This window comes from Durio zibethinus, chromosome 12, assembly GCF_047325235.1.
Source record: "Durio zibethinus cultivar Kanyao isolate XHJ-2024 chromosome 12, ASM4732523v1, whole genome shotgun sequence".
Taxonomy (NCBI): domain Eukaryota; kingdom Viridiplantae; phylum Streptophyta; class Magnoliopsida; order Malvales; family Malvaceae; genus Durio; species Durio zibethinus.
The window spans coordinates 762360-789725 of NC_143173.1; the positions used below are offsets into that span (position 1 = coordinate 762360).

The window sequence follows — 27366 nt, forward strand, 5'->3', positions numbered from 1 at the left end:
GTGATTCTCTGCTGACATGGTCGACCAAAATCAACTCATTCAATAGTCATTGCTCAACTTGGTTTCAGAAAATGTGTTGCCATCAAGCAACAGGAAAATTCCAGCACTCCCAGTGAATAATTCTATGGGAGAATTTGTAGTATGGCTGAAAAGCACCTTCCATGGTCAGGGCTCAGGCATAAATCTTGCTCATCTGTTCAACAAATCAAGTATGGCAGCAATGAGCTGTGGAGAGGATGGAGAGAAAGTGAAACATTTCCCACTTTAAACAACAACTTTGCAATTTACTAGCAGTCATTTGTGATCATTCAAAGCATAAGACTACTTGTTACCATGAAATTTAAGGTTTAACAAACAGCTGCCCATGGCATTTGACTTCAAACTCTTAAATTCTATTAATTCTCTCTTGTTTTTTTCTCTTTCTTTTCTTTTCTTTTCTTTCCCCCTTTTACATTCAATTCAAGATCAAAAATACTTAAAAGCTTTCAAAATTTGACTATGCCACAATGTACACCCCAGAATTAGCAGACTGTCCGACCATAACAAATTGATGCAATGTAGAGATTTTTCGCCCATTTTTCCTGCAGCAGGAACAACAGCACCAGCAAGCAAACATTACGTAAGATAAAACTCGTTCAAGCATGCAGTAAGAGTAGATTATTAAAAGAGAATAAACCAAGCAGAAGCAACAACTTGCACCCACTGCTAATGCTTAAAGAAGTTGAATTGCATTGCCATAGGTGTTAAATGATAGCAAACATGGCGAAGATAGAGATATACCCACCTTTACATGTGTGCTTGGAAAGGCAGATGTGCGCAGCGTTTCCTGAGTTTCATCCATCATTTTTCGTTTTGGAATGCTCAGTATGAAGGCAGCTTGATCTGTGGTTGCAGCCATAGATGTTATTCTGTAACCACTCTCCCATCGACGATGTATTCCTTCGCTTGGATATAAAAAGTCAAGCTCCACAACCTTGAATCATCAAAATAAATATAAAAGGAAGTATAATAAGCTACTTTCGAAAAGGAGGGAAGTGGAAAACTGAAGATGTCCGTAAAGATCAAAAGAAAAGAATACCTGATCAGAGAATCCAGAGTTCCTTGACATTACCACACCCCATCGACTCCCAGAAGTCGTCATTGATGTTACATGAAAACCTTCTTTCCACTTCTTGTTTATCCACTTAAAGGGAAAAGATTCGCTCACTTTGTAGGATTGCTGGGTGTAAGGAGTTCCTACAAAGACACAGAATTTTTATAACAGGTCAGTAATTAGGTGGTCAATATAATTTATATTTTTTAGATATATTAAGAATCTCAGAAAACAAGCCCTAATTGAACAGTTTTTTCACGTAAGTTCTGCAACTCAAGAATACAAGCTCTAGGTGAACATGCAAAGTGTAAACTTACTCATATTTGCCCATGAATAATATGATTAATCTCATGAAGCTCTGAATGTACAAGGCAGCAGCATCATGGCAGCAGGTCCAGGAAAAAGAGCATAAATTGGAAATGTCTTTACCTTCCGGAATCCGTACTAAATTGTAATATATGAATTTAAGCATGCATGACTATGATCTCAGCAAACTCGATGGCACTACTAAATATGTAATTTTGTCTAGTTTCAAAGTTATCAAAATGGAAATATATTTAGTAGGTATCACCAACCTTTTGACATAACAACCAAGGAACTTCCATTATTTGCTCCAGCTATTGAACTAATATAGTAGTTCTTTTCCCACTGCTCCATAATCCAATCCTGATAAAATCCAGTTGATATTAAAGTAAAGAGTAAATAAAAAATGCATGGTCAAGCAAGCAGAAAAATGACAGCACTTAGTGCTTTAGAATGGTAACCTTGTGCAGAAAGACTGTTGACAATTCATAAACCTGGGAAGAGAAGCCTGTTCCCGCATCCATGATCAGGGCCCAGAGATTAGCTGCTGATGCCACACAACTAATAAACAATCCATCTTCATTACCCTTATCTACATGCTGACGTAATCTCAAATCTGCTACATTGTAGTGATATCTACAAGATTGATAAAAAGTTACAGGTGGGATGAACAACGGTTTAGAACTACCTGAAGATGAGCAAAGTCTATGGAAAAGAAATTTCAAACCTTACGGCTGAATATCTCATATTTCACACAAAGATTTATGCACCGCAAAACAAATATCAAAGAGTGGGGATCAAATTTTAATGGACCACATTCAACTTTGAACAACCAGTCAATACGAGTATAAGTGTCTTTTGTCATTTACTTTTAAGTTTTGCCAGACACTATATAGGTTCCATCATAACAAGCGAGACATCAATTATGAAAGTATTCTCCAAATATGCTATGATATTACTGCAAAGATGAAGAAATGCAGAAATGATGAGATTAACTCACTGCTGAATAACTTATAGCAAATGTAGATCATTCATACCACTCGGTTATACTTGCAAACAACAAGAGTGGAGATGAAACAAAATATTTGAGCAGTTCATGTACAAACAATAGAAATGAATATTAATTTAACAACAAAATGCAACTTTACCTCTGCTTCATAGGACGACGTGCATTGTAAACAGAAATCCACTGAGTAGCGGGACTACCTAGTCGTACTTTTTTCTTAGGTTGCTCATCTTCTTCCAAATTAATGACTAATCTTCCCCGCTTTTGGCCAACCTATATATACAAAAGGAAACAGAGAAAGGCTGTTTAATTGAACATCCTATCCAATCCAATTTAATGGCCAAAAAAGACATTACAACCACCTTAAGAGCTCCGTCAATTCTAATTGGTCTCAATGGCGTGCATGGTTCAATTAGGCTTTCAAAGAAGGATATTAGCTTGGCATAATTGGGCTCCTCATCAAACTTCATATTTGCAACAGCTTCAAGGAACTGCTTAAATGGAGCAGGACCAAAGCAACACATCAACTCTGGAGAAGTGCTCATCTTTTTCTTGCAAACCAGAAAACTCTTGTTATCCCCCTGTGAAGTTCCAGAAAAAAAGCCAAATCGTTAAAAAGAAGGAAGTAAATTAGATTAGGTAAATCCTTAATCAAACAACAAAACAAACCTGATAACCCTGCCATGGTAACCGTCCTTTTATTAGAAATATCAATGTGTAGGCCAATGACTCAAGGTCATCCCTACGACTTCCAGTCCGACCTAAATGTGCATGTACACTAGCATACCTAATTGTTCCCCTGACAAAAGAAATTTCCCAAGATATTAACACCAAGCATAAGCAGTAACGGGTTATATTTAAAGAAACAAGTCTACGCACCTGAATACATCAGGCCTTTGATCATAATCAACGTGTTGACCAGAATGTGCATCTTTCCATCTAGAAGCTGATCCAAGAACATGGGAGGCAGACAGTAATTAATACCAACTTGTGAATAGCATTTATTCCATCTTAGTTAAAAGACATAAGAAAAAATTAGAATCTCTTATAGAAATCTTCCACTGAAGAGGAAGAAAACAATAACAATTAACCATAAGTGCTCATGCTTGACATACAGTTAACAGGGAAGAGAGGATTGAGGAGAACATACCTAAACCAAGATCAATAAGATATAGCCTCTTCTCATCGGCTGATCCAGGTCGACCTAGTAAAAAATTCTCAGGCTTCACATCTCCATGCACAAACCTTATTTCAGGCAGACAATAAACAATCAAAATCAGTTGCAACTATGCAAAACACGTGGGTGAATTTAAAAAAGTGCAGAAAGTTAAAATATGACCTACCCCTTTAAATGAAGCTTTTCAAGAATTGATATTGCCTCCACTGCAATGCAGGCAGCCATATTGGGTGACATCCTATCATACTACAACATGTTACAAAGCTGAAAGAATAGAGTAGATACAAGTAGACATGCCTTGTGTGGGTACAACAGAGAGAAAAGAGAAGGAATCTATTTCTTACGATTGTCCTAGAGAATTCCAAACATCCCATAGACTAGGACCAAGCATATCCATCACCTGAAATATTCATTAATATTCTTTAAGATACTTAAGTAATTTGGGAGTTAAGACGCTAAGGAACTCAAAATCAAAACTCACCAGAATGTAGAAATCTCCCTGGCGACCCTTGTAGTGCACTGAAGGAATCCCATAGCACCCGTTTAGGGTACTTTTCATTTCGTGGGGACATTAAAAAGAAAAAAGCGAGAATTTAGACACTGCAGTAAAATGTGTAGAAACAAAAGCTTGGCACAAAATTTTATGATTAAAAATGCCATACTTGTACACTTGCCACTCATAAGGTGGACCATAATTGCAACCTTTACTGTTTCGGTGCTCAAACTTCAAGGCTACCTGTGATGAAAAAATCTCACGACATTACATCCCAAGTGGTTTGACCTCTAAAACCCTTAAACATGGGCATGAGTTTCTCAGACATACCTCAATTGCATCTGCTCCAATTTTATCAGTACCACCGCTTGTCCTTCGGCCAACATAAACTTGACCAAAACCACCCTTACCCAATCTTCTTTCTATCTTATATGCAGGAGAATTACCCACTTGTACCTGCAACAAGTAACAAAAGCAGTGTTCAGTCCAAAGCTTCGTTGAAGTGACAAGTAAATAACTAGGAATGTTTTAGTTAGTAAGAAATTGAAGAATAAAATACAGGTGACCAAACATATACTGAAACACCCTAAATAACTAGGACTGTTTTAGTTAGTAAGAAATTTAAGATTAAAAGATAGGTGACCGAACATATATTGAAACACCTGTGACTTGATGCAGTAAAACATCCTCACTTTCTTGCAAAATCAAAATCAAAATGATTATCTAAATAGTTTGAAGCCGATTTGAAATGTTGAAATGAAGAAACCAATAATTGTGAAATTGCATTAGTAATATAGTTAGCTCTTAGTTGAAGACAGCATACTGGAAAAAAAAATTGTATTCGGCCAGTTTTCTTGCCAAAAGTGAGGTGTCCCACAATAAGCAACATAATATGGAAGATTTAAGTAACAAATAAACATATTCAACAAAAAAGGAAATATATAGTAAGTAACATGGAGCTACCCTTTCAGGCACTGGGGTTGTGCTAGCTTCTTCTTCAACTCCCACTATTTTATCAGCACTCCCACCCTCCATCGCAATATGTCTATCTGCCACTACCTCTACTCGGTTGAAAGCAGGTTCAGCGGCAGCCAGAGGTGCAGCCTCAGGAAGAACCTTACAAGGCTCAGGGTCTAAATCTATCAACCTAATGCCCCGGCCTCTACCAGCAGCTGTTGGCCTTGTGGGTACCACCGTTGAGGGCCCTTTGGCTACAGCTGCAGCATTACCCCTCCCTCTTCCGCCAACTCTCCTCCTGGTTCTGTTTTGGGCAGGCAGTACCCAATTCTGTGCTTGATCAACCGGTTGAGGAGGAGGCTGAAGTTCATCAAGGCGTTTCGATCTTCGGGCTCCACTTCGCAATTCTGGCATCCTCACCCCATGCAATTCACATTCCACTTAATTTCCTCGCCCCTCCAGATCTTCTGTAACCGAAAAAGTAACCAACTTTACCAATATAGAAACTAATAAACACATGTCATAAGCAAGACACCACACATTTGGAAAGCTCATATAATCAATAACTAAATATTGAACTTTTTTTAACATACCCTTGCGAAAATAACCAAGATTTACATAAGCTTTATCTCTCACCGCATTACCAGATATCAAATTATAAACAATAATAACACAATCAGTGAGTAAATTATCAACATGAGGAAACAAACAATTCTTCCTATAATCATCTACAAAAGTAGCTATCTCAAAGAGGTTAAACCAAAGAGACAATTTTAGCAAATACCCTTCAAAAAGTAATATATTTTTGCCAAGAACTAACTAGCCATAAAGCAAATGTAGCTAAAAACATACAAAAATCTGTGTGAGTTCATTTCATATTTGATCAAAAAATTCAAACTTCAAAGATCATCAGAATCAGTCATTTCAATATCAAACAAAATAAACGTCAATAATTTACAAAAAGAAAAAAAGCAACAATTTTTTGAGATCATTAAATCTATGAAACAAAACAACAAAGCTCAATCAACAATATTCATATTTCATACCCCAAAAAATGATTTAAAAGACAGAAAAAAAATCAAAACTTTACATAAAAACTTTCCATTTTACAATCGGGTTAAACCAGATTCTAAGTAACCAAACAATCATCCAATCTGATCATTCAATTTTTCATCAAAAATAAATAATCAAAAGTAAAACCGATCATCAAACAGGCTTAAAAAAAACAACTCACAGATCAATTATCCAAAAAAAAAACAAACTTGATGGGTCATGCTCAGATCCTTGATGAAATGTTCAAAAATTCATTTTTGGGGCCTTATATAGAAAACCAGAAATAAAAATCAAGACTTTGAAACAAAAGGACAGTCTTGGTCTTTGGATTATTGGGGATAAAACAAAGATAGAAAGTATGCCAAAAATGACAGAAAAAAATATTTTTTTTGAGAGATTGATTGAATGGAAATATAAGCGAAGATAGAGAGGATGAAATTTTTTTAGGCAGAGATTTGGTTGAGGGTCTTTTAAGTGTCAAACCAAAAGGAAAAATAAAAATAATTAAAAACTAAAAATTTTTGTCTGGAAATGTAAATGGTGATGATGGTGTTTCTATGTTGATGTTGTTGTTGGTTCATGGCATATAAAAATCATCTAAAAACTAAAAAAAGAAAAAAATGATTTTTTTGATTTTTTAAATGTTTTTTTTTCTTATTTTTAATAAATAATACATTTGTTTTGTATTTGTGCGCATGGGAAGAGGAAATTGTGAAAAAAAAAAAAATTTAAAGAAAATGCTTATAAAAAGACTTTCAAAAGTACAAGTTTATAAATATTTAATTAAAATTTTTATATCTTTTGCATTTACATGAATAGAAATTACTTTTTTAAATTTAAAAATGATTTTCAACATATTGAGAAATTGAATTTTGAGTCTAATTTTTAAATAATAAAATTTAATTTCTTATACAATAATTTGTCACATATTACATTTATTTAATTATTTTCTTACTATATCATAATTGACACGTGTAATTTTATTAATCCTAAAATTTAAAAATTTTATTGTTAGTGAAAATGAAAATATTTTATTTTTTAAATATGTAAGGGTTTTATTTTTTTTTTGCATAAATTATTTTAATTGAAATAATACTAAAAGAAAAAATAAAAAACAATTTGTATGTTAAGAGACATGCAAATGTGGCAATGTAGGAGCCAAAAGGGATTTTGTATTGTGGACTTACAAAGGTCTCTTCAAACTAACTAACTTTACAATATTTAAAATATAATATAACTTAATTTTGTTATAATTTTTATGATAAAATATAATTATTTAAATTTATGGTTGACATTTGAGTTTTGTTGATTGACCAAAATGCCAATGTGGATGATTCAAATTACATGGACTCCCCCTTTGCCATGTGGGTAGGTTTGGCAACCACTCATTTTGTTTTTTCTTCTTTAGTTGCCATTTGAGAATAATAATAAATTGATAATATCACTATATTGTAGCTTTTTATTATAAAATAGTCTAAAGGAGTCTTTGACAATTATAAACAAGGAATTTAACTTTTTATTAGAAAAGTAAAACAAATATTAATGGTGACAAATTAAATAAAAAAAATTAGATTCTTATTATTTACAAGGAAATCATAAAAATGATTAAAGAGAATAGAAAATAGCATCGATAATTTTAAAAATATATTATGATATATAATTAAATAATTTAATTTAAAATTATATTAAATTTACACGTGTTAAAATTTAAATTTTTAAAACTTTCTTGTTACATACTCGTTAATATTAAGTTTCTAATTTTGATAAAGGATAATTATTATTCATTAAATTCATTAAAATTCAAGTCTCCTACTCCTTCTATTATATAACTTTAGCCATGACCTTTTTATTTTCAAATGTTTATTAAATATGTTTTTCACATTTAACATTTCTTTATTAATTATTCCAAAATTTTAACCAAAGAATGAATAAAATCAACATTTATCACATGCTAGAACATAAAATACCAAATGGAATGCAATTTTTTTTTCAATGTTATCCCTTTTACGTGAAAATTAAAAAAATAAAAAAATAAAATACAAGTAGCTTTCTTGATGAAATATTAATGAAATTTTCCCTTAAATCTTCACCTATATTTGTACTTGATAGGGTACATATTCATATATTCTTTAAAGTTACATAACATCATTTTTGGTGGAATTTATTAATTAATTTAACAATATTTGTACATAAAAAAAAATTAAAACCCAAACTAGAAATTCCTTTGGATTTCAACTTTAAATTTGGGAAATCTCAGTTTAGTTAAAAGAAAAAGAAATTTATTTCCCTCACATGTATTTGATTATTATTATTATTATATTAATAGTAAATTTAACAACTCATAATGTATTATTTCATTAAAAATTACATTAATTGGATAAAGTTAGTGAATTGTTATTAATTTATATGAAAAAATTACCAACTTGTACATATATTATTTTGATATGTTGAATTTATTTTATAATTTAAAAAATAAAATTATATAATATGGTAGAGCTTTTGAACTTCATCAATAAAATTAAAGAATTTTTTTTGTATATTCTTAGTAAAAAGTATTTAAAAAATAAATTTTAATATTTTAATATCATAATTTAAATTTTTTATTTATGATGTATAATAATTTTTTTAGAAAAAACTTAAAGTGATTTGTTATTGGACAAACCAAACATGGCCTAAAGATAAAAATTCAACTTTGTTATTTATTTTTACAATTAAAAATAGACAAAGAAAAAAAAATTGAAGTCAAAGTTCATGGCAACTCTACCACCAACTCGGAGCCCCGAACTCCGAATAGACCCGGTAATTACCTATGGGTCATAATCTCTCAGGCGCAATCCTAACGCCCCTCCGATTTCAAATCCAAATCTCCAGAAAATCGTAACCATGATTCTTCCTCGTGCACATTCTACATCGGCAATAAGCACCGTGCGCACCTGAGATATTCCAGGTCCAGACCGACCCGAATTGAAACCTCCGGGTCATCGATAACTTGTATCCAGCTTTGAGCAGGAATCTCGGGTACCCAATTGGCTAAAATGGCGAATCAAGCGGCGAATTGGTGGGTGGAGTCGGGTCGTACCTGGTTTTGGGTTTCATGATGGGTGATTGAAACTCTGGTTCACTCGGTTCATTTGTCGGATTTTGATCCGAGTCTGATTGATTGTTTATAAGAGGAGGATTGAGCAGATTAAAGGGTTTGATTCCAGCAAACAAGTTCAGGTAAGGGAAAAAAAAAACGTTTTTATTTTGGTGAAAGAAAAGCTTCCCTTTTTTTTTTTTTGTGTTAGTTTGGCATGCTTGTGGATTGTTAGTGCAACTTCATTTGACTTTGATTTAACGCTTCGTTCAGTTTTAGGCGTTGAAGAACCATGGATCTTCAGCTGGAGCTTCAATGAGTTACTGTCACAGTCAGATGCTGTCTCTTCCAATTGTTCCTCCCAGTATTTCTATTCATCTTGACAGTATGAAGATGTATTTTAGGAGGTTCATTCAAAGGACCTCTTGATCAATGAAACCAGCCATTTCATTTCAATTGCTCCATTTGCTGTTTCATTTCCTTTTGAGATATGGATAACTCCCCAATATCATTCTTCTCATCTTGATGAACTAGACAATGAAAAGGTAAGTTGGTTTTTTTTTTTTTTTGAAAGTTGTATTATTCTTATATGGTTTAACCTGTCATAACTTAGATTGTTCGATTTGATACTTATGGTGAAGATTACAATGCTAGAAAATTTATTGTATGAACTCTCATTGTCACTGATTCAAAATGGAAATAAAACCACAAGAAAAGAAGGCATTAAACATCAAATAATTGTTGGAATCTTTGTGAGTGTTATTTCTTGGTATTTAGTGAACCAAGCGGCCTTTTTAGTGGCTTTGCTTTGGTCTTCAGCAATACTAGTTTCATGATACCATTTTGGCCTTTAAACCTGCAAAGGAGATCGGGAATCTATAAGGAGACATAGACATGTTATATGAGTGCAACACAATCATGACTATTTTTCCATATTACTCGTAGGCTTGTACAAGATCGTATAAACGCAAGTGATACAAATTTGAATGGGGTAAAGGAATTCGGTTTTAATGTCAGCTGAAATGCATCTCATATTTTAGAGATGATGTTGAATACAAGAGCAGGGATATTTTGAGCTGTCAGATGGAGTAGTTGAAAGAATTTCTAAAAGAAATTTCTGCTTCTATATGTGCTAAAATGTTAGGATGTTTGTTCATAACCAAAATAATAAACAGATTAGCATTGCATTCTAATTTTTCATGTATTTCCCTACCTTTTCAAAGTCGAGTGACTTATAGTCTGTTTGATTCAAATTTATGCAGGCAGTTGATCTTGGTGGCATGCTAAAGCTCATCCTTAGAAAAATGTCTTTGCTGTTGAATAACCCTCCATTCAATTTCATGATTCATACTTCACCACTTCAGGTTACTGACTTAGAGTTACCTCACAGTCACTGGTTTTTACAGATAGTTGCAAAGGAGGTTTTGAACTTGGAACTGGAGATGATGCTACTAAACAGATTAACATCATCTGCTAATGTAAAATCATATTTGAATAAGAAAAATCAACATTTTTCATGAGTTGAAATCTCTTTTGAACCTGTTTGGGCCTGCAGTAGTTTTCTTTCTGATTTACCTATTTGTATTCTGGAATTGGTGGATCATATTCATTATGGTTTGTGTGCCAAGGAAAGGTTGAGAACTGTCACTGAAGATTTTGCACATGGGAAGTTCCCCATGTGTTAGCAGCATCCTCGGTCACTTTTTAATTTCTGTCTAAATGCAAGGAACTGTTCAATGATGTAATTATGCAGAGAATTACCAAAAGTTAAAGGAGGTCCATTTGTGTGAAATGGCAACAATTTACCATCTTTTACTATTCTGTTCCATGTTTTCTTGAAAGCCTGAAGGGATCCAATGCAGCTAGCCATCCTTGCTTGTTACCCTTTTTTACTTCAAAAGGCTCCTTCATGGGGCCTGAATTTGAGAGCATATTTCTTTCTTAAGCCTTGCGTCATCCCTCAATCTCATGAGGCTGTTACCACTTATTTGAGATATTTCATATTTTCCACACTTGAACCTTGGACTTTAGTAAGATTTGACAACTGATCTCACATCAGAGATTGTGAAAATCTGTCATTATATATATATATATGCATAAGTCTAAATTTATTCTTGTGAAATATCTTTTGTAAGATAAAATCATCATATTTTCGAATCGAAACAGATAATACTTTATTGTCAACTTGCCATCCCTATTGACTATTGAGGGCATGTAGGCAAATAAGAGATTGTCCATAGTGTTATGTGAAAGTCGTGTGGCTACAACTAGATTCACTTAAGCATCCCTTTCCAGAGAGTAGGGGCTGCCTGAGTTTAGAATGGGTTAAAATTTAAAGCACAGACATTAATGCATGCAATGCTTATCTTCTTTATTCATTCACTCTTTTAATAATGCTATACAGAACTACATAAAACTTTATTTGCACTTTATTTCTCATCATGTTAATGCTTTAAACAACAAAAAAATGACTTTGTTAAATTAGAAACTTATAAATTTGTTATTCCATATTAAGGGTGAGAATAAAAATTCAAAAAAATAGTATTCGAATCTTTTTTTTTTATTCGATTTATATTAAATTTGAATATTAAATATATATATATATATGAAATTCGGATCAAATTTGGCATTGAGATTTAAAAAATCGAATTATATATTTTTATTAGTTTTTATATATAATTTTAAAATTTTATAAAATAAAATAATTATTTTACATATAAATTTATTTAAATATATTAAAATTTTTGTTAAAATAATATTTAAAAATAATAAAAAAATAAATTTAAAATTAAAAAATCAAATCAAATTAATAACATTTAATTCAAGTCGAATTCATTTAAAAAAAAATCGATTCGAATTTTGATCAAATTTTTAAAATTTATAATATTATATATAATTTAAAAAAATCAAATCGAATTTAATTCATATTGTACGTATCATCCAATGTCTCAAATACTTACACTCGGCCTTATGCATGACATCAAGATAAACACCATTTGTATAGATATTTATGTCATGACGCATGATATATAAAAGAGAGCTGATAAGAAAGTTAGGAAACAGACAGACTATTCTTTATTAGGCTCTTGCTTTCTTCCTTAACGTGTTTTCTCACTCTTCTAAGATGTTTTATTGATTTAAGTTTCTGAGCGTATTACGAAATTCTAATTTTGATGTCTTTGATTTTTTTTTTTCCTTTTAACATATTTGATAAACTCATTAATTAAGCTACTGATAGATATATCTCACTAAATTCAAATATACCTAAACAAAATTTTATTTACGATATGATTCGAGAATTAAAGGATATAATAATTAGTTTGATATTGTTGAAAAAAACAAAAACAAAACTATTTTTTCTGATTAAGGCTTGGCCCAATCTGAAACCAAATCTATTAGACTAAATCCAAAGTGCACCATGTTTCAAGGGGTCCCAACTCTATAGACTATATAGCCCAAAAGAAAAAAAAAAACCCACAATGAAACAAAGTACTTTAAAAAATACAAGAAAAAAGAAATATCCCTGATATGGCGGTGAAGCCATGGAGGCATTTGAATCACTGTTTTTCCATTTTAGTGATAGTGAAAACCCAAAAACAAATTTAATCTCTCAAAAGGCAGAAAAAATAAATTAAAAGTTGTGGAAAGGCAACAAATTAGTTGTTTTATTTTAATGCAAAACAAAAAAGGTTTTGTCGTCTCTTGCTTCATTGTGTTCTTAAACGCCACCTTGCCAAGACCCTTGGGTTTTTGGCGGCTACCCCTTCTCCACGCCTTCCCTTCCTTTTTTTTTATGTCTTGCCTGCATTTCCCACCATTTACAGCTCTGGGTTTATTTTTGTTTTCATTTTGTTCTTCTTCTTCTCCTTCTTTCTCTATCTTTTACTTTCTGTCTGAGAATCTTTGATCATGGCCACCTCTGATCGTATCCTTGCTAACTTTACTCTTCTGGGTATGATCTGTTTTTGTAGATTTGTAGATACATGTTTTTCTTTTCTGTTTTTGTTGGTTTTTAGTATTTTCTTTTTAGTTCTTAAGGATTTGCTTGTAGTTTTGAGGTGCTAACTCGTTAATATTTGTTCTTTTGGAATAATCTTTAATGCGTTTTAGGGGGTTTATTGAAAGTTTATTTTTTATTGGTTTATGCTAAATTTCTTTTTTTTTTTTTATGGATTTGGGTTTACGGTTTTTGAAGTTCATGAATTTGAATGCTTTGTTGTTGAAATCTTTATGTTTTATAGATTTGAGTATGATGGTCTTTGAAGTTATGAATTTGAATGTGTTTTATCTTTGAATCTTTGCTTGTTGCTATTTGGACATAGAGATAAATTTATCGGATGGTTTATATGATATTGATAGCTTGAAGCTATGGTTTTGCTGTTTCTTTAAATGATATGCTTTGGATATATTATCGGTTTTGTTTTTATCCTTTACTTATACAATCACAGAAGTTGCAGATTCGCTAGAGAACTTGTCTCTGGATTCACAAGCCAAGGCCACAAAAGTTCCTGAGCCTGTCAAGAAGGTAGTACTTATATTGTGAGATGTTCATTTCTTATTCTAGTCATTGATAAAAGTTTTACTTTTTATTAGTTAGATTAGTTGGTTATTGATTGTATCATATTCAGTGCAATTAGAGCTGTGAAATTCAAGTGCGCTGCTTGGTTACTTGTATAAACTGAGTTATTGCCATCAGCCTCTTTGTGTGGTTTAAGATGCACGCTATTATCCTACTGCATATCATTAACTTAAGATTATGATGTTGATAAGTGGTGATTAGGATTGTGCAAAGTCTTTGTAAGGTAAATAGATATCTGTTGTAGTGATTATCTCTGCTGATTTAGTCTAAAGGCTAATGCTTTCTTGAAGTTGTTTTGAAACATATCATTGACAATTTGGTTTTTGAATAATGGTCTGACTAACATTTAGGTCATATTGATTTTGTATAATGATCCTGCTAACATTTTCATTTTGATGGATTTCGGGTTTGGAATTTTTGCGGTGGTCTTGCTGTTATTTGGAAGAATAGAGACATGAGTTAGCATTTGAATTTGCTTTGGAGATGTATGCATGGAGAATTTTGGTTGCATGTTCTGGTTGAGTGTTGTATTTGATAAGCTTAATGTCTATTGACAGGATTTTTATGGGGATAATGGCTCTTACATGTACCAGCAAACTTATGGTTATATGCCATATAGGGCATATTCTGTGCCCAGATCACCTCTTCCTTCTCTGGGACATGATGGTCAGCTACGTGCGCTGCAAGAATACCTTTATCCAAGTCCTTATTACCAACCACTTCAACAAACTAGTCAAGCCAATGCTTCTCAAGTGGAGGTTTTGACTTCTGGTGTAGCTGGTCAAGCTTCCTCATCCATTGAAACAAATAAAGGAAATTTGAGCACTATAGCAAGTGGTGGGGTTTTGAGTGGTAATAATGGGTCAGGGTCATTAAAATCAACTTTCAAAACCTCCTCTCTAAATCCCAATGCTTCCTACAAAAGGGGAGGTTTGCCAACAGTTAATCTATCCCAAGGTTATCAGGATCCTAGATTTCGCTATGATGGGATTCAGCCAACAATTCCTAGTTTAGATATGTCCATGTCGTCTAATGGGCAATCCAGTCATGCTGCAAATACTGGATTCTCTTCATATACCAACAACCTTTCATCTGGGAGGAATCAGAACCCGCACTCCTTCCCTCATATCATGGTATGTTCAAACTGCTTTGTTACATAGATTTGAGTCCCTGCTTTATGGATATCTGAATCTAACCCACAAACATGGGCAAACAAAGATACAAAGGACATAAATAGACAGATAGATGTACTAGGTAGTTAAATATAAGATTTGCTTTTATCACTTCTTTCATTTCCAATTGAGCTAATTATTCTAACGATCTGAATGCAGAATTTGCACAATGCACGACCATCATCAGGTGTAGCCGAAGCATTTGGATACATGAATCACGTGTACCCTAACAACATGATCTATGGTCATTATGGAAACACCATCAGAGGTGGTTCTGGTTTTGGATCATATGGCTATGATGCTTGGAAGAAAGGACAAGGGTGGTATTCTATTGGTAACAACAACAAAGCTAGGGGTCATGGTTATGGAAAAGAGAATATAGATGGTTTAAGTGAGCTGAACAAAGGACCTAGAGTAAATGGGTATAAGAATCAGGCTGGTTCTGTACCTGCAACACTAGCTGCCAAAGATCTGAACCTTCCACTGACCGAGAGCAATAAGGAGAACAGTATTTCTCTTGTTCCAGATATGGAGCAGTATAATAAAGAAGATTTTCCTGAGAGTTATTCAGATTCAAAGTTTTTTGTCATTAAATCCTATACTGAGGATGATGTCCACAAAAGCATCAAATACAATGTGTGGGCCAGCACATCTAACGGCAACAAGAGACTTGATGCAGCATTCTGTGAGGCCAAGGAGAAGCCTGATGGCTGTCCTGTATTTCTATTGTTTTCGGTGAGTATGATTAATGTTGCTATATGATGTCTTGATTTAGTATATGATTTGCTTGATTTTTACTAAGTCTGCACCTTTTCCAGGTTAATACCAGTGGACAATTTGTTGGATTAGCAGAGATGATGGGCCCGGTTGATTTTAACAAAACTTTAGAATACTGGCATCAAGACAAGTGGACTGGTTGCTTCCCTGTGAAGTGGCACATCATTAAGGATGTGCCAAACACTTCATTGAGGCACGTAACACTTGAGAACAATGAGAACAAGTCTGTCACTAATAGCAGGGACACCCAGGAGGTACTCTCTATTTCTCTCCGTATGTTTGTGTTATATCTCCTTTTCGTGATTTTCATCCTTCTCATTTTAAAATGGTTGGTGGCTGCTGTAGGTTAATTTTGAGCAGGGGATTCAAATTCTCAAAATCTTTAAGGATCATTCCAGTAAGACATGCATTCTCGATGATTTTGAATTCTATGAGGCTCGTCAAAAGATAATCCAGGAGAAAAAGGCTAAGCATCAGCTGTTACAAAAACATGTATGTCTGACTCTTGATTAAAACTTGTTCCTACATAGAATCTGATAGACATAGAATCTGATAGAAGTCTTGCATAAACTGTTAAAATATTAACTACTTTATATTCTTCTTCCTAAACAGGTTTCGAGTGGGGAGCCTAATGATGTTGTAACTGATAACAAAGAAAATACGGCAATTATAAAGGTGGCGTTAGAAAAATCTCTAGAGGCAGCCTTGATAGAAGAAGCAATGGTTGCATCGACTGCAGACGCGAAACCTGGATCAGCTGCTGCAACTGAAGATGGCCACACGAAATCAGTTTGTATCACCAGTGCTTGCTAATTGGCTTAGATTTAGAACAGTATTGTGCTTTTGGTTGGTTATTAACAAGTTATTCAATTCATATCAGCCGATTTTATTAGCTGTGACAGCACTTTTCAGGCTTTCCTTGCAGCAATTAGCAGCACGGTGAGACAGAATATGACTGCTCAATAGCCACTGAGTTGTTCTTTTGGTTATATCATTTTCATCTGTTTTCCTTTGTTTTTTCTTGATGAAAAGAGTTGGAGAGGAAAAAAAAATGCCCGAGGTGAAAGAAGCTACTCCTATTGGCATCTTGCATTTGATTTTTTTTTTTTTACTTAATTTTTCTAGTATATGAATGTAAAAGAGCAGTATTGGAGACATTGGGCTGTTCTTGTTCTTAATCTTTCATATCTGCAAATTTACTATGGGGCATAGTAAATTCCTTTGATGTGTAAGTAAATGTGTCAATTTTACCATTAAAAAAATGCTAAAGTATGAAATTTTTACCAAATAAATTTGATTATAAAATGCTTACATTTTTCTTTAATTATATACAAAAAGATAAGAAATTCAAGGTTTTTATTTAAATTCTCCTTTCCAACAAAAAATATAACAACATCTCAAATTTAAAGTATTCTATTATGAACTTTTAAATTTTACTAAAAGTTTATTAATATTTCCTCAACTTTGTCAAAATCTAATAAAATTTTTTTTAATTTGCATGTAATTATAATTTGTACATTTTATGTGAATCTTATGAAAATAAAATTGTGAAAATTTCGAATTTGTTAAAAAGTCATGAGAAAATAATTTCTTAAGTTTATCTAAATTTACTTGTTTAAATTAACAAAGAAAACCATAAATTTATTAAATTAATGTAAATAAATTTACTTTGATTAATTGAAGATATATTAATATAAACTTAAAAATCCCTTATTATTTTTAAAAAAAATCAATGAACACATAACTTCATCTCAGTTTAAATGAAAGAAAGTACTTATTTATGAAAAAAAATTATTGGTATGACAAGAATTAGAAAATGGTAATTGTCATATAGATCTATCTAATTAAAAAAATATTATGAAAAGCATTTAAAAAAAAAATCCTTATAAAAGGCATTCTAGGGCTGTCTAGGACTAGCTCACACTGCTCATTCCCTCCTCTTCAAAACCGAAAAAGGTTCAATTTTTCCGACATTTTTCCCTTTCTAGGGTGTGGGTTTTTCAGATTTTACTCTTATCTGATTAGGGCTTGAGTAAAAAGGAAGAAAAATGGGGTTCTCAATGCAACCGTACGGCATACAATCGATGCTGAAGGAAGGTCACAAGCATCTCTCAGGTCTCGACGAAGCTGTTCTCAAAAATATCGATGCTTGCAAGCAACTCTCCACCATCACCCGCACTTCCCTCGGCCCCGACGGTACCCCTTTCTCTCTCTATCTCTTCGATTTTCTTTTTTAATTGTTGTTTTGATTTGAAATCTGCCAGTTCCAATGCCTAAGATTTTATTTTTTAATTTACTGTTCCTTAGGTATGAATAAGATGGTTATTAATCATTTAGACAAGCTCTTTGTTACCAATGATGCTGCTACTATTGTCAATGAGCTCGAGGTTCAGCATCCGGCGGCCAAGATTTTAGTTCTAGCGGGTAAAGCTCAGCAAGAGGAAATTGGTGATGGGGCTAATTTGACAATTTCCTTTGCCGGAGAGCTTCTCCAAAATGCAGAGGAGCTTATACGAACCGGCTTGCATCCGAGTGAGATCATCAGTGGATATACTAAAGCAATTATCAAGGTTTGCCCTTTTCTTTTCCAAGTAGCTTAAATGACTATGAGTGTTACTTAAATTACCATGAGTGTTGTTAATTATGATGATAAAAGTGACGTGAATTGTCCTTTTTGTGTGTTTTAATATTTGTAGGGGATTGAGATTTTGGAGGAACTTGTGGAGAAAGGTTCTGAAAATATGGATGTTCGCAATAAAAAGCAAGTTGTTACTCGAATGAAAGCTGCCGTTGCTAGCAAACAACACGGACAGGAAGATATATTGTGTTCTCTTATAGCTGATGTAATTTTCAACTCAGTTATTCTATTAGTTGTTCCCTTTTGAAGGATATCATGATTGCTTTTTCTTTTCCTTTTTTCTTATCATAGGCATGCATCCAAGTCTGCCCCAAGAACCCCGCAAACTTTGATGTTGATAATGTCCGTGTGTCAAAGCTTGTTGGAGGAGGTTTGCATAATTGTACAGTAGTTCGGGGGATGGTTTTAAAAGGTGATGCTGTGGGAAGTATAAAACGTATGGAGAAGACAAAGGTACAAATTTATTTTTCCCTCTTTCCATTTCTTATTGGTTAAGTTTGACAAAAGTTGCTTGATAATTGTCAATTGGCCAAGTTAAAAGTCTCGTTGCCTTCTGACTTGTACTGTTGTGTTCACTTCGTGTTAGGTGGCTGTGTTTGCCAGTGGTGTTGATACATCAGGTACTGAAACAAAAGGAACTGTATTAATTCACTCTGCTGAGCAGGTAAATTATGAGAATTTCCTCATCTTGTTATTTTAAATCAAGTTGGGAGAATGGAGTCTCTATATCTAGGTGAGATCAAAACATCTAGAAGTAGACCATGAAAGATTAGGATGCAAGTAATAAAAAACGATATAATGGTTAAGGACTTAGATGAAAAGGTGGTTGTTGATGGAAATGAGTGGTGCAAGAAGATTCAAACTACAACCTAACTTGATTCTCTTATTTGGTTTTTCATACAGCCGACCTCAGAATATGGGATATAAGGCTTAGTGTGTTGTTGTTGTTGTTGTTGTTGTGAGCTTTTTAAACATAATAGACATATTTTTGTCTTGTACATACGCTAGATCTTTCATTTTGTGCCCATTATGGTGATTATTTGTCTGTATGATTTTTCATCTTCTGCCATCTATCTCTACCTTGATAAGTAAATTGGTCTTGGGGGTTTTTGTTGGTCAAATATGTCTAAATGTGAAGGGTTTTCTCTTGGTGTTTTCTTGCAGCTAGAGAACTATGCAAAAACTGAAGAAGCTAAGGTTGAGGAGCTCATCAAAGCAGTTGCTGATTCTGGTGCCAAAATTATTGTCAGTGGAGGAGCAGTTGGTGAAATGGCATTGCATTTCTGTGAACGTTACAAGTAAATTAAGTGTCCTTCCCATATGTCGAATTCTGCTCTTTGTTCTTTCTTGTTTTGATTAAGATTGCATATATGCATTCCTAGGTATTTGATTGATACTTATGCTATGATGTTGAATATGATGTGTTGATAGATTGGCCTATTTTCAGATTCATAATTATTTCACTTTGGAGCTTTTGCAGTCTTGTTCAAGATTTCTAATTTGAGATCTTTTCTTGCAGGTTAATGGTCTTGAAAATCAGCTCAAAGTTTGAACTGCGACGCTTTTGTCGTACAACAGGCACTGCTGCTCTTGTGAGCATTCTATCCACATTACGTTATAAGGGATCCTATCTTTTGATTTGTAATCTAATGTGCCTTTAATTCTTTCGACAGTTGAAACTCGGCCAGCCAAAGGCAGATGATTTGGGATTTGTTGATTCAGTTTCAGTTGAGGAAATTGGTGGTTGTCGGGTATGTTTGAAGAGGTGGCTTTAGTTATATTTGGTTCCTTGCCCTTTCCTCACTTTAATTTTCCTTGCTATTTCAATGTAGGTCACTGTTGTGAGAAGTGAAGAAGGTGGTAACAGAGTTGCCACTGTGGTTCTGCGTGGAAGTACTGATAGTATATTGGATGATCTCGAAAGAGCTATTGATGATGGAGTGAATACATATAAGGTGATTTTTGCCAATCTTTTCATTGTTTCTACTTATTCTTTCAAGTTTTGCAGCATATCCCCTGTATAAACCTTATTGAGTTCTGTTCTTCTCACCTGCTGAAACTGTCTCTGTTTCTTTTTGGATGTAAATTTCAAGGAAATTATCATTATCACATTCTTAATACCCAAGTTTTTTTTGGTCAGGCAATGTGCAGGGACAGTCGTATGGTACCTGGAGCTGCAGCTACTGAAATTGAGTTGGCAAGAAGATTGAAAGAATTCTCCTTTAAGGAAACAGGGTGATCTTTTTTTTTTCTCCATCTGTCTTCTTCCTTATTGCAAAGTGTCATTCTGCATGTAATGTTTCATCTTTAACCTGCGTTATTATGCGTTACACTTGCATTAATGGCATTTGATAATATTTATACCTTGATGCCAGTCTACCTGCCTAGCCACTGTCTTTTGGACATAATAACACAAGTGCAGGATAGGTGTCAATTGAACCAACTTTTGCATTGTTGACTGTCAAGTTTATGTTACATTACTTCTTCATATCTTGCATTTATCATTACAGTTTGATCTCTCTGTTGGGAGTCTCCTAGGCATTTTGGACTTTATAGTAGATTTAGAAAAATACTAGAAGTGGCTATTAATATTAACATGGGATATTTTGCAGATTGGATCAGTATGCCATTGCTAAGTTTGCTGAAAGTTTTGAAATGGTACCAAGAACCCTGGCAGAGAATGCTGGACTCAATCCAATGGATATCATATCTAAGCTGTATGAAAAGCATGCATCTGGAAATACCAAAGTGGGCATCGACTTGGGGGGAGGTGACTCTGAGGATGGTGTTTGCAAGGATGTGTCAACCATGAATATTTGGGACCTTCATGTCACTAAGTAATTCAAGTTTACTTCTGAAAATTAACTTTTATAGCTCTGAATCTATTCTTCTTTCTTGTGTGGAAAATTAACCTTTAATACTTTGATCATAAACATGTCACATAACTACAATCTGGACTTGTGTTTTTTTTTCCATTATGGCAGGTATTTTGCTCTCAAATATGCTGCAGATGCTGCCTGCACTGTGCTACGGGTAGATCAGGTAATTAACCATAAACAGAAAGCTTGAAAATGGAAATAACACTCAAGATAGTCCGAATAAAATGATTAGGTTTAGACAAAATTTGATGATACCTCTGATTTTATTATTAAAAAAATGGAAATAACACTGTATTTGTTGCTTAGAATCACATTTATATTTTCCTTCTGAAAATTTTATTTCACCATGCTCACTATGCCAGTCATTCAATGTTTGTAGATTATCATGGCAAAACCAGCCGGAGGTCCAGCAAGGAGAGATCAGCCTGCAGGTATGGATGAGGACTAAGTCTTGTGTAGCATGATCGATTACCTTTCTCTTGTATCTCACCCTTCCGGTGTCCGAACTTTGTTTTAGGAATCTTTGCTCTCTTTTGAGATGTAGCTTAAAAAAAAAATTTTTTTGCTTGTGCTTTTAGAATTTTATGGTGGTTTGTGGTGATCTGTGTTTTTAGCGTATCAGTTACGTAATTTTTCGACAGTAAGGTAGCATTTGATGAGTCCTAAAAATCAAAATGATATGCATTCGATATACATACAGAAAAGCCAAATGTTATGAGGCTGAAATGCTCTATTTATGTTCAATTTTTTTAGTACTTGAAGTTGTCAAAAATTTTTAATTTGGTATTGAAATTAAGAATATGACATTTTATTAAATAATGCTGAATTCATTAGACAGCAAACAAATGACTTTGTTTATTAATGGGAGTAACAAATAATGGGAGTAACAGAATGAGTGAACTAAGTTGGAACAACATAGAAGCTTTCATCCTGAACTGCAGTCCACATTAATGAAGTGAGAACTGCTGTAACTATAATGAAAAAGAGGCCAAAAAACATTTTAGAACCTGTCCTGTTACCAGCTTTCTCATTGTGAAACTCTTGAATTTCAGTTCTATTCATGGGAACAGCCTCATTAGACCCTTGGACGTCAACAGCAGCAGGACTGTCATCAGTTGATGGCACAGATTCAGAGACACCTTGAAATTCCTCACCATCTGTATACATATTTCCATTCCTTTTGACCTCATAGATCATACCATGCCCAAAACGGATATGGTTTGTGGTTGGATTCCATCCAAGTATCTCTGAGCGGGGACTTCTGAACCTTCTGAATTGTTTCTCAGAGAAACCTGAGATCAAATCATTAGGATTTTGAAGAGAGTGGATGAGCTTCCTTGGAGTTGTAAAGAGGTTGTCCACATTAATCCGAGAACGTGACCTCTGAAGCACAAAAATAACGAGGCAAATGCAGTTTATGGAGTGATAATATCAAGACAACCAAAAATTAACAAACAAATCAAAACAGACGAATTTGAGCATTTTACCTGAGGACTGGAAGTGGCACCTGGTAGCCCATTTCTAACACTTCTATGCAAGATTCCTGCAAATTCCTCCGTGTACTCGGATCCATGATTGCTAAATTCATGATGATCATAAGTTGAATTACATATGGAACTTCCCCGATCCACTGCAGAGAGCAAACCATCCTTAAGTGATACATCTACACCTCCATTGTCATAGCTCCAAAGCTTGAGATTTACACTCCTTTGATCATATTCCATGTTGCGAGAAATTTGAGTCATTGAAACCGGTGACTCGGGAGCAAAGAATCATATGTCATAAAGGAATCAAGTGGCTGTGACTCGGGTGAAGCATTTGCAGCAGATCTGTCACTAGTAGGGACTAAGTTTCTTTCACGACTGTGGTCTCTCCTACCAAAATTTGACACGGTAACTGAACCACTACTATTCTCAAATTTTGATCCTTTCTCTTCTGCTATTTTCTTTGCAGTTTGTGAAGCTTCATATGCAGCCCCTTTAGCATAAGCCATCTGATCAGATTGACATTTCTCCATTTCTTCCATTATCAACTCCACCTCTGATAATATGCTCCGAGGATCCAAACACTTCATCAACAAATTTATCATTTGTATTGATGAAAATCGTTTCAGAGAATTACCTTCTGCAAGGCCAGTATTTAATATTCTCAAGCCAGATTTTATCAACAAACTAGCATATGCTTCAACAATTAGAGCATTATGCTTTGCGAAAGCCATAACCAGGCCCATATGTGCATTAGTCTAAGTGGACTTCTTCTCCAAAGCCCCAGCCACATTTTGACAAACCTTGTTCACCATCTCACCAGAAGCAAACCGCCAGATTCCAGAAGGGCCTTCAAGCAAAGTGCAGTGCCCGAACTCAAGTTTTCTTGGGAACCCAAAGGAGATTCTGGAAGAGGCTTCCAAAGTGAGTGAATTATATGTCTCTTCTTATCTTCTGGAGTAGTTAGATCAATCCCGCATCTTGCAATTGCAGGTACAACCTATGAACATGCCTGTTTAAGAGGGAAGGACCCGGCACTTTAAACTAATGTCTTGATAATAGTCGACATGATAATATCAATCTGAGGAACAATCTTCACACCATGGACGCGCGCAAGAACCTTGTGGAGTGAAAAACATGACACAAGTTCATGAATTTTAATATTTTGTACGATAAATTTCATATAAATCATGATACAAATACATAAATTGTCGTATCTAATTATTGTGTCCCTTATTGCTAGATTCTTCACAGATTTAAAAGAGGAATATAAATAGATAGTACTATCAGGCATCAGCAAAGAGTCAAGAGAATGACTGTTCTCACTTTTAACCATGCATTTGCATTACATATGTTAGTGACGGAAGAATTCAATTTTTAATTCTTTTAAAAACTTAAGCATTTCTGTTTAATGATTTGGTTATATGACTTCGTTGTTAAATCAAAATTTCCAAATTTTGTTTAACAGTATTAGTTGAATTGCTAAGGTTTAGATACTTTACTTTTAAGGTTTATTTTCATTTTTGTCACAATTTTTTTTGAATAATTTGTAAATTCAATCAAAGTTTTCGTTGAGATTCACTGACTGATATTTAGATTAGTTGTCATGAAATTCCTAATAACGTTTGAAAGAATTTATGCGTGTTATATACTTTTCAATCAGGTAAGTATAAATTAAAGTTTTCACTACGATTTGCAACATATCTTAATCCTAAAATAAAATAGTTTACCTTAATCTTTTATTTCTAATTTTGAGTCTTTGATTATCAAATGAAACCCATATAAATTTTGGTGTTCCTGACTGACTATCTTCTTCTGAGACAAGAAACCGATGACCCATCACTGAAACTAAAACAAGACAGTTGCAGGTTTTAATGGAACTTGTAACTCAGCAGTTGAGAGAGGTCGAGATCTTTATTCTGTTAGGTAAACAATTATATAAATGAATCAGATGCTTCATGTTTGTATCAAACCTATACGCTCAAGCTCTTGCAACATCTGATCATATACAATCCATCAAAAGTTAGATTTCTCTACATTTACTTCATGAATCTAAAGGTTCACAGCTTTGTAACAATACCTATCTCCATTGATTGAATTACAGTTACACACACTACTTCATAAATTCTGAAAAATGGTGCTGAAACAGCATAATGAACAATTTACTGAAGCATTTCAAATTATGCAATACATTTATGTGTTATTATTGACATTGTGGAAGCAGTCTACACGTTGGGCAATACCACTTTCCCTTGAATCTTGTCTCTGGCGTCAGCCCAACACATGCATAATGGAACCATTCACCTCCTTGGCACTGAAGGAATAGACATGTTAGATAATAAGTACCAACCAAATTGTCAATAGTCATTGTGCCAAATCATGATGAATAAATGGCTATAAAATTTTGGGGGACACAGAGGAACTTTTGAAACATCATTCATTCGAGCACGTGTTTATGCTATGTATGTTTAACCCCACATTATTAGTTAACTCTTTTTTTATAATCCACTATTGTGACAATAAAATCTGATTAATACGAGAAATTTTAATAACTAACAGTTAAATGCAAAGAAGCTGAGTAAAGAAATACAAATATTACAAGTAAATATTACAAAAAAAGATACAAGGGGAAAAGACTCACATTTTCGTTGTCACAGGCAATCATATCTCCAAATGACACCTAAATAATTTATAAAACAATCCTTCAGTTTTGAACCAGAGCTTTTACATTGAAGCAATGAAAAAGCATGTAAACCAATAATTGTATCTATAAAATAATGAATAAAAAGGCAGAACCTGATGGCAGACACAATAAGTAGGTTCATTTGGATCAATGGGTTGATCAACATCAAGAGGGGTAGCAAAATCTTTCTTATGGCTTCCTGGAGGAGGCATGAGTTCGAAATCCCTATCACACTCTCGATCCCAATCTCTATCCCTGTAATCCAGCCTCTTTGATTGAGGTGTTCCATAAAAGGACTTGCGCTTCTCAAGCTTAGGAACAATAGGTAATGAAGGAAGAATGGCAGGCTCATCTGGTGAAATTTTTCCCTCTGATAAAGTTGAGGAAGAAAAAACACAGTGACATATTGATAATCACCTGAGGCAGTATTTTATCCATCAAAGATGCTCAATTTTGATTGCAATTACTGTACCTTGCTTTAGATCTTCTGCAAAGTAGGTCAAATCCTCGTCAAGACGTTTTACATGGCTATCTATCTGAAATAAGTTTCAGGCATCAGAATTTTGTGAGCTTTAATCATAATATGATTCAAAAATTACCCAGACCAATAGTTTTAGACTTCATTGCATCCATCAATATAGCTGAACAAGATGCAAAAATCAAGTTTTTCTCACAGAGTGGAAGGAATCATGAAAAATTATCTACTGTAAAAAACTATCTAGTTAGTCACAAACGAGGTAAATTACTTCTAGAACTATGCTTTGTTTTTTTAGCTTGAACAAGATTTCTAGTGCTCTTCACTCTTCAGTCAAACATTACAGAGAGACGGGTAAAAGCATGTAAATGCTACGTCATACAAACAATTGTTTGGAGTTTGTAATCAATAATGACTCGAATTCAGATATGCTGCTTAAAATGGGGAACAAGGTTAGCAATTTCATAGCTTTCTACACTATCATACCACAAGAAACCTCAATAACAACATTATCATTACAAAGCAATGCACACTCAATCTCAAACACTAACAAACAAACAAAAGAACTCACCAAATCATAAGCTTGTCGTGCCAACAAAACCTTCTCAGTGCACAAACTCAACACATTTTCTTGACTTGCCTCTATATCCTTCCTCATTTTCTCAATGGTCTCCTCATCTTCATGACTGTTATTCATATAGCTATTTCCATTCCCTCTTTTCACCGGCAATTCTAAACAATAATTAGTTTGCTGCCTTGTATGATTAATCATAGCTTCCAAAAAAAAAGGAAAAATTTTTAATCAAAATCCCCAAATTCAAAAACCCTAATTTTCAAAAACCAAAAATTGTATTGGCTTACATTGGGTCCGGTTATCGAGTTCTCGGATCGTATTGAGGAGTCTCTGAATCTCGGTTGGCAATGTGCTTGCGTCTATAGGAAATTAAAAAAAAAAAAAAAAAGAAACTTTAAACTAAACATGAAATTCAAGCTCGAAATTAATTTAAAAAAATCTTTAAAATTAAAATTTGATGTGAGAAGCTTAGCAATTCGAGATCGGAACTTACACTCTAAATAATCGTCGACGTAGACGCCCGTTCTTGCGATTGCCATTTTAGGTCAGGGGATTTGGGGGTTTTAGGGTTTTGATTTGAGTGATCCTGCGAATTCCTTTTCTAGGGTTTGGATTGGGATTAAGGAAGAACGTGAGGTGTAAACGAGGTCGTTTTAGACGGATAAATAAAAATAAGGTTTTTGACCGTTGTGGAGGCGGGTAAATTCGGCGAAGGGAAATATTGTTAGAAAGCGCAATTCTTTTAGGGCTTTATTTATTTATTTATATGGGACGTTTTACATATACAATAATATCTTCTTTATACATTTCTTAAGTATTTTTTTTCAAATTATATAGTAAATATCAATTTTAGTATTTAACAAATGATAAAAATATCTTGAATAGCTTATACACCCTTTTTGTTAAATCTTGCAAATTGTATAATTCTTTAAAATAAATTTTTGAGA

At 33.8% G+C, this 27366-nt stretch overlaps 4 protein-coding genes and 2 pseudogenes across 10 annotated transcripts; 3 read left to right on the forward strand and 3 right to left on the reverse strand.

The window, feature by feature from the left end:
• Nucleotides 1-263: 263 nt before the first annotated feature.
• Nucleotides 264-6644, reverse strand: LOC111296059 (casein kinase 1-like protein HD16). Of its 3 annotated transcripts, none has more exons than XM_022890084.2 (17): nucleotides 6264-6644; nucleotides 5036-5493; nucleotides 4403-4528; nucleotides 4242-4315; nucleotides 4061-4130; nucleotides 3924-3979; nucleotides 3746-3817; nucleotides 3553-3647; nucleotides 3282-3348; nucleotides 3072-3201; nucleotides 2765-2983; nucleotides 2545-2675; nucleotides 1858-2032; nucleotides 1669-1759; nucleotides 1079-1236; nucleotides 785-973; nucleotides 264-581 (listed from the first exon to the last, which is right to left on the reverse strand). In XM_022890084.2, the coding sequence occupies exons 2-17, from the start codon at nucleotides 5441-5443 to the stop codon at nucleotides 522-524; spliced, it is 2121 nt and encodes a 706-aa protein (XP_022745819.2). In that variant the 5' UTR covers nucleotides 5444-5493; nucleotides 6264-6644; the 3' UTR covers nucleotides 264-521. The 3 variants fall into 3 exon arrangements, with proteins under 3 accessions (XP_022745819.2, XP_022745817.2, XP_022745818.2); XM_022890082.2 differs by having other exon boundaries at nucleotides 5036-5496; XM_022890083.2 differs by having other exon boundaries at nucleotides 5036-5496; nucleotides 5623-6644.
• Nucleotides 6645-9437: 2793 nt separating this feature from the next.
• On the forward strand, nucleotides 9438-10973 carry LOC111296286 (ADP-glucose phosphorylase-like; annotated as a pseudogene). The gene is made up of 2 exons (XR_016326243.1): nucleotides 9438-9703; nucleotides 10421-10973. The product of XR_016326243.1 is annotated as an ADP-glucose phosphorylase-like (transcript).
• A 2005-nt stretch (nucleotides 10974-12978) lies between these two features.
• On the forward strand, nucleotides 12979-16864 carry LOC111296102 (YTH domain-containing protein ECT1-like). Of its 3 annotated transcripts, none has more exons than XM_089768915.1 (7): nucleotides 12979-13110; nucleotides 13607-13683; nucleotides 14295-14870; nucleotides 15069-15644; nucleotides 15728-15940; nucleotides 16032-16178; nucleotides 16299-16864. In XM_089768915.1, exons 1-7 carry the CDS (start codon nucleotides 13068-13070, stop codon nucleotides 16497-16499), a joined length of 1833 nt encoding a protein of 610 aa, XP_089625041.1. In that variant the 5' UTR covers nucleotides 12979-13067; the 3' UTR covers nucleotides 16500-16864. The 3 variants fall into 3 exon arrangements, with proteins under 3 accessions (XP_089625041.1, XP_089625042.1, XP_089625043.1); XM_089768916.1 differs by having other exon boundaries at nucleotides 13616-13683; XM_089768917.1 differs by having other exon boundaries at nucleotides 12979-13083.
• Nucleotides 16865-17601: 737 nt separating this feature from the next.
• LOC111296032 (T-complex protein 1 subunit theta-like) lies at nucleotides 17602-21958 on the forward strand. Its single transcript, XM_022890038.2, has 13 exons — nucleotides 17602-17882; nucleotides 17994-18256; nucleotides 18383-18529; nucleotides 18616-18777; nucleotides 18911-18988; nucleotides 19489-19622; nucleotides 19844-19916; nucleotides 19998-20075; nucleotides 20157-20279; nucleotides 20465-20559; nucleotides 20937-21161; nucleotides 21309-21366; nucleotides 21583-21958. The coding sequence occupies exons 1-13, from the start codon at nucleotides 17735-17737 to the stop codon at nucleotides 21649-21651; spliced, it is 1653 nt and encodes a 550-aa protein (XP_022745773.2). The 5' UTR covers nucleotides 17602-17734; the 3' UTR covers nucleotides 21652-21958.
• A 75-nt stretch (nucleotides 21959-22033) lies between these two features.
• Nucleotides 22034-24023, reverse strand: LOC111296034 (protein SINE1 pseudogene; annotated as a pseudogene). Its single transcript, XR_016326239.1, has 2 exons — nucleotides 22691-24023; nucleotides 22034-22586 (listed from the first exon to the last, which is right to left on the reverse strand). The product of XR_016326239.1 is annotated as a protein SINE1 pseudogene (transcript).
• A 671-nt stretch (nucleotides 24024-24694) lies between these two features.
• LOC111296033 (PHD finger protein ING2-like) lies at nucleotides 24695-27108 on the reverse strand. Its single transcript, XM_022890039.2, has 7 exons — nucleotides 26913-27108; nucleotides 26707-26778; nucleotides 26417-26619; nucleotides 25843-25906; nucleotides 25484-25740; nucleotides 25329-25367; nucleotides 24695-25001 (listed from the first exon to the last, which is right to left on the reverse strand). The coding sequence occupies exons 1-7, from the start codon at nucleotides 26956-26958 to the stop codon at nucleotides 24891-24893; spliced, it is 792 nt and encodes a 263-aa protein (XP_022745774.1). The 5' UTR covers nucleotides 26959-27108; the 3' UTR covers nucleotides 24695-24890.
• Nucleotides 27109-27366: the final 258 nt, after the last annotated feature.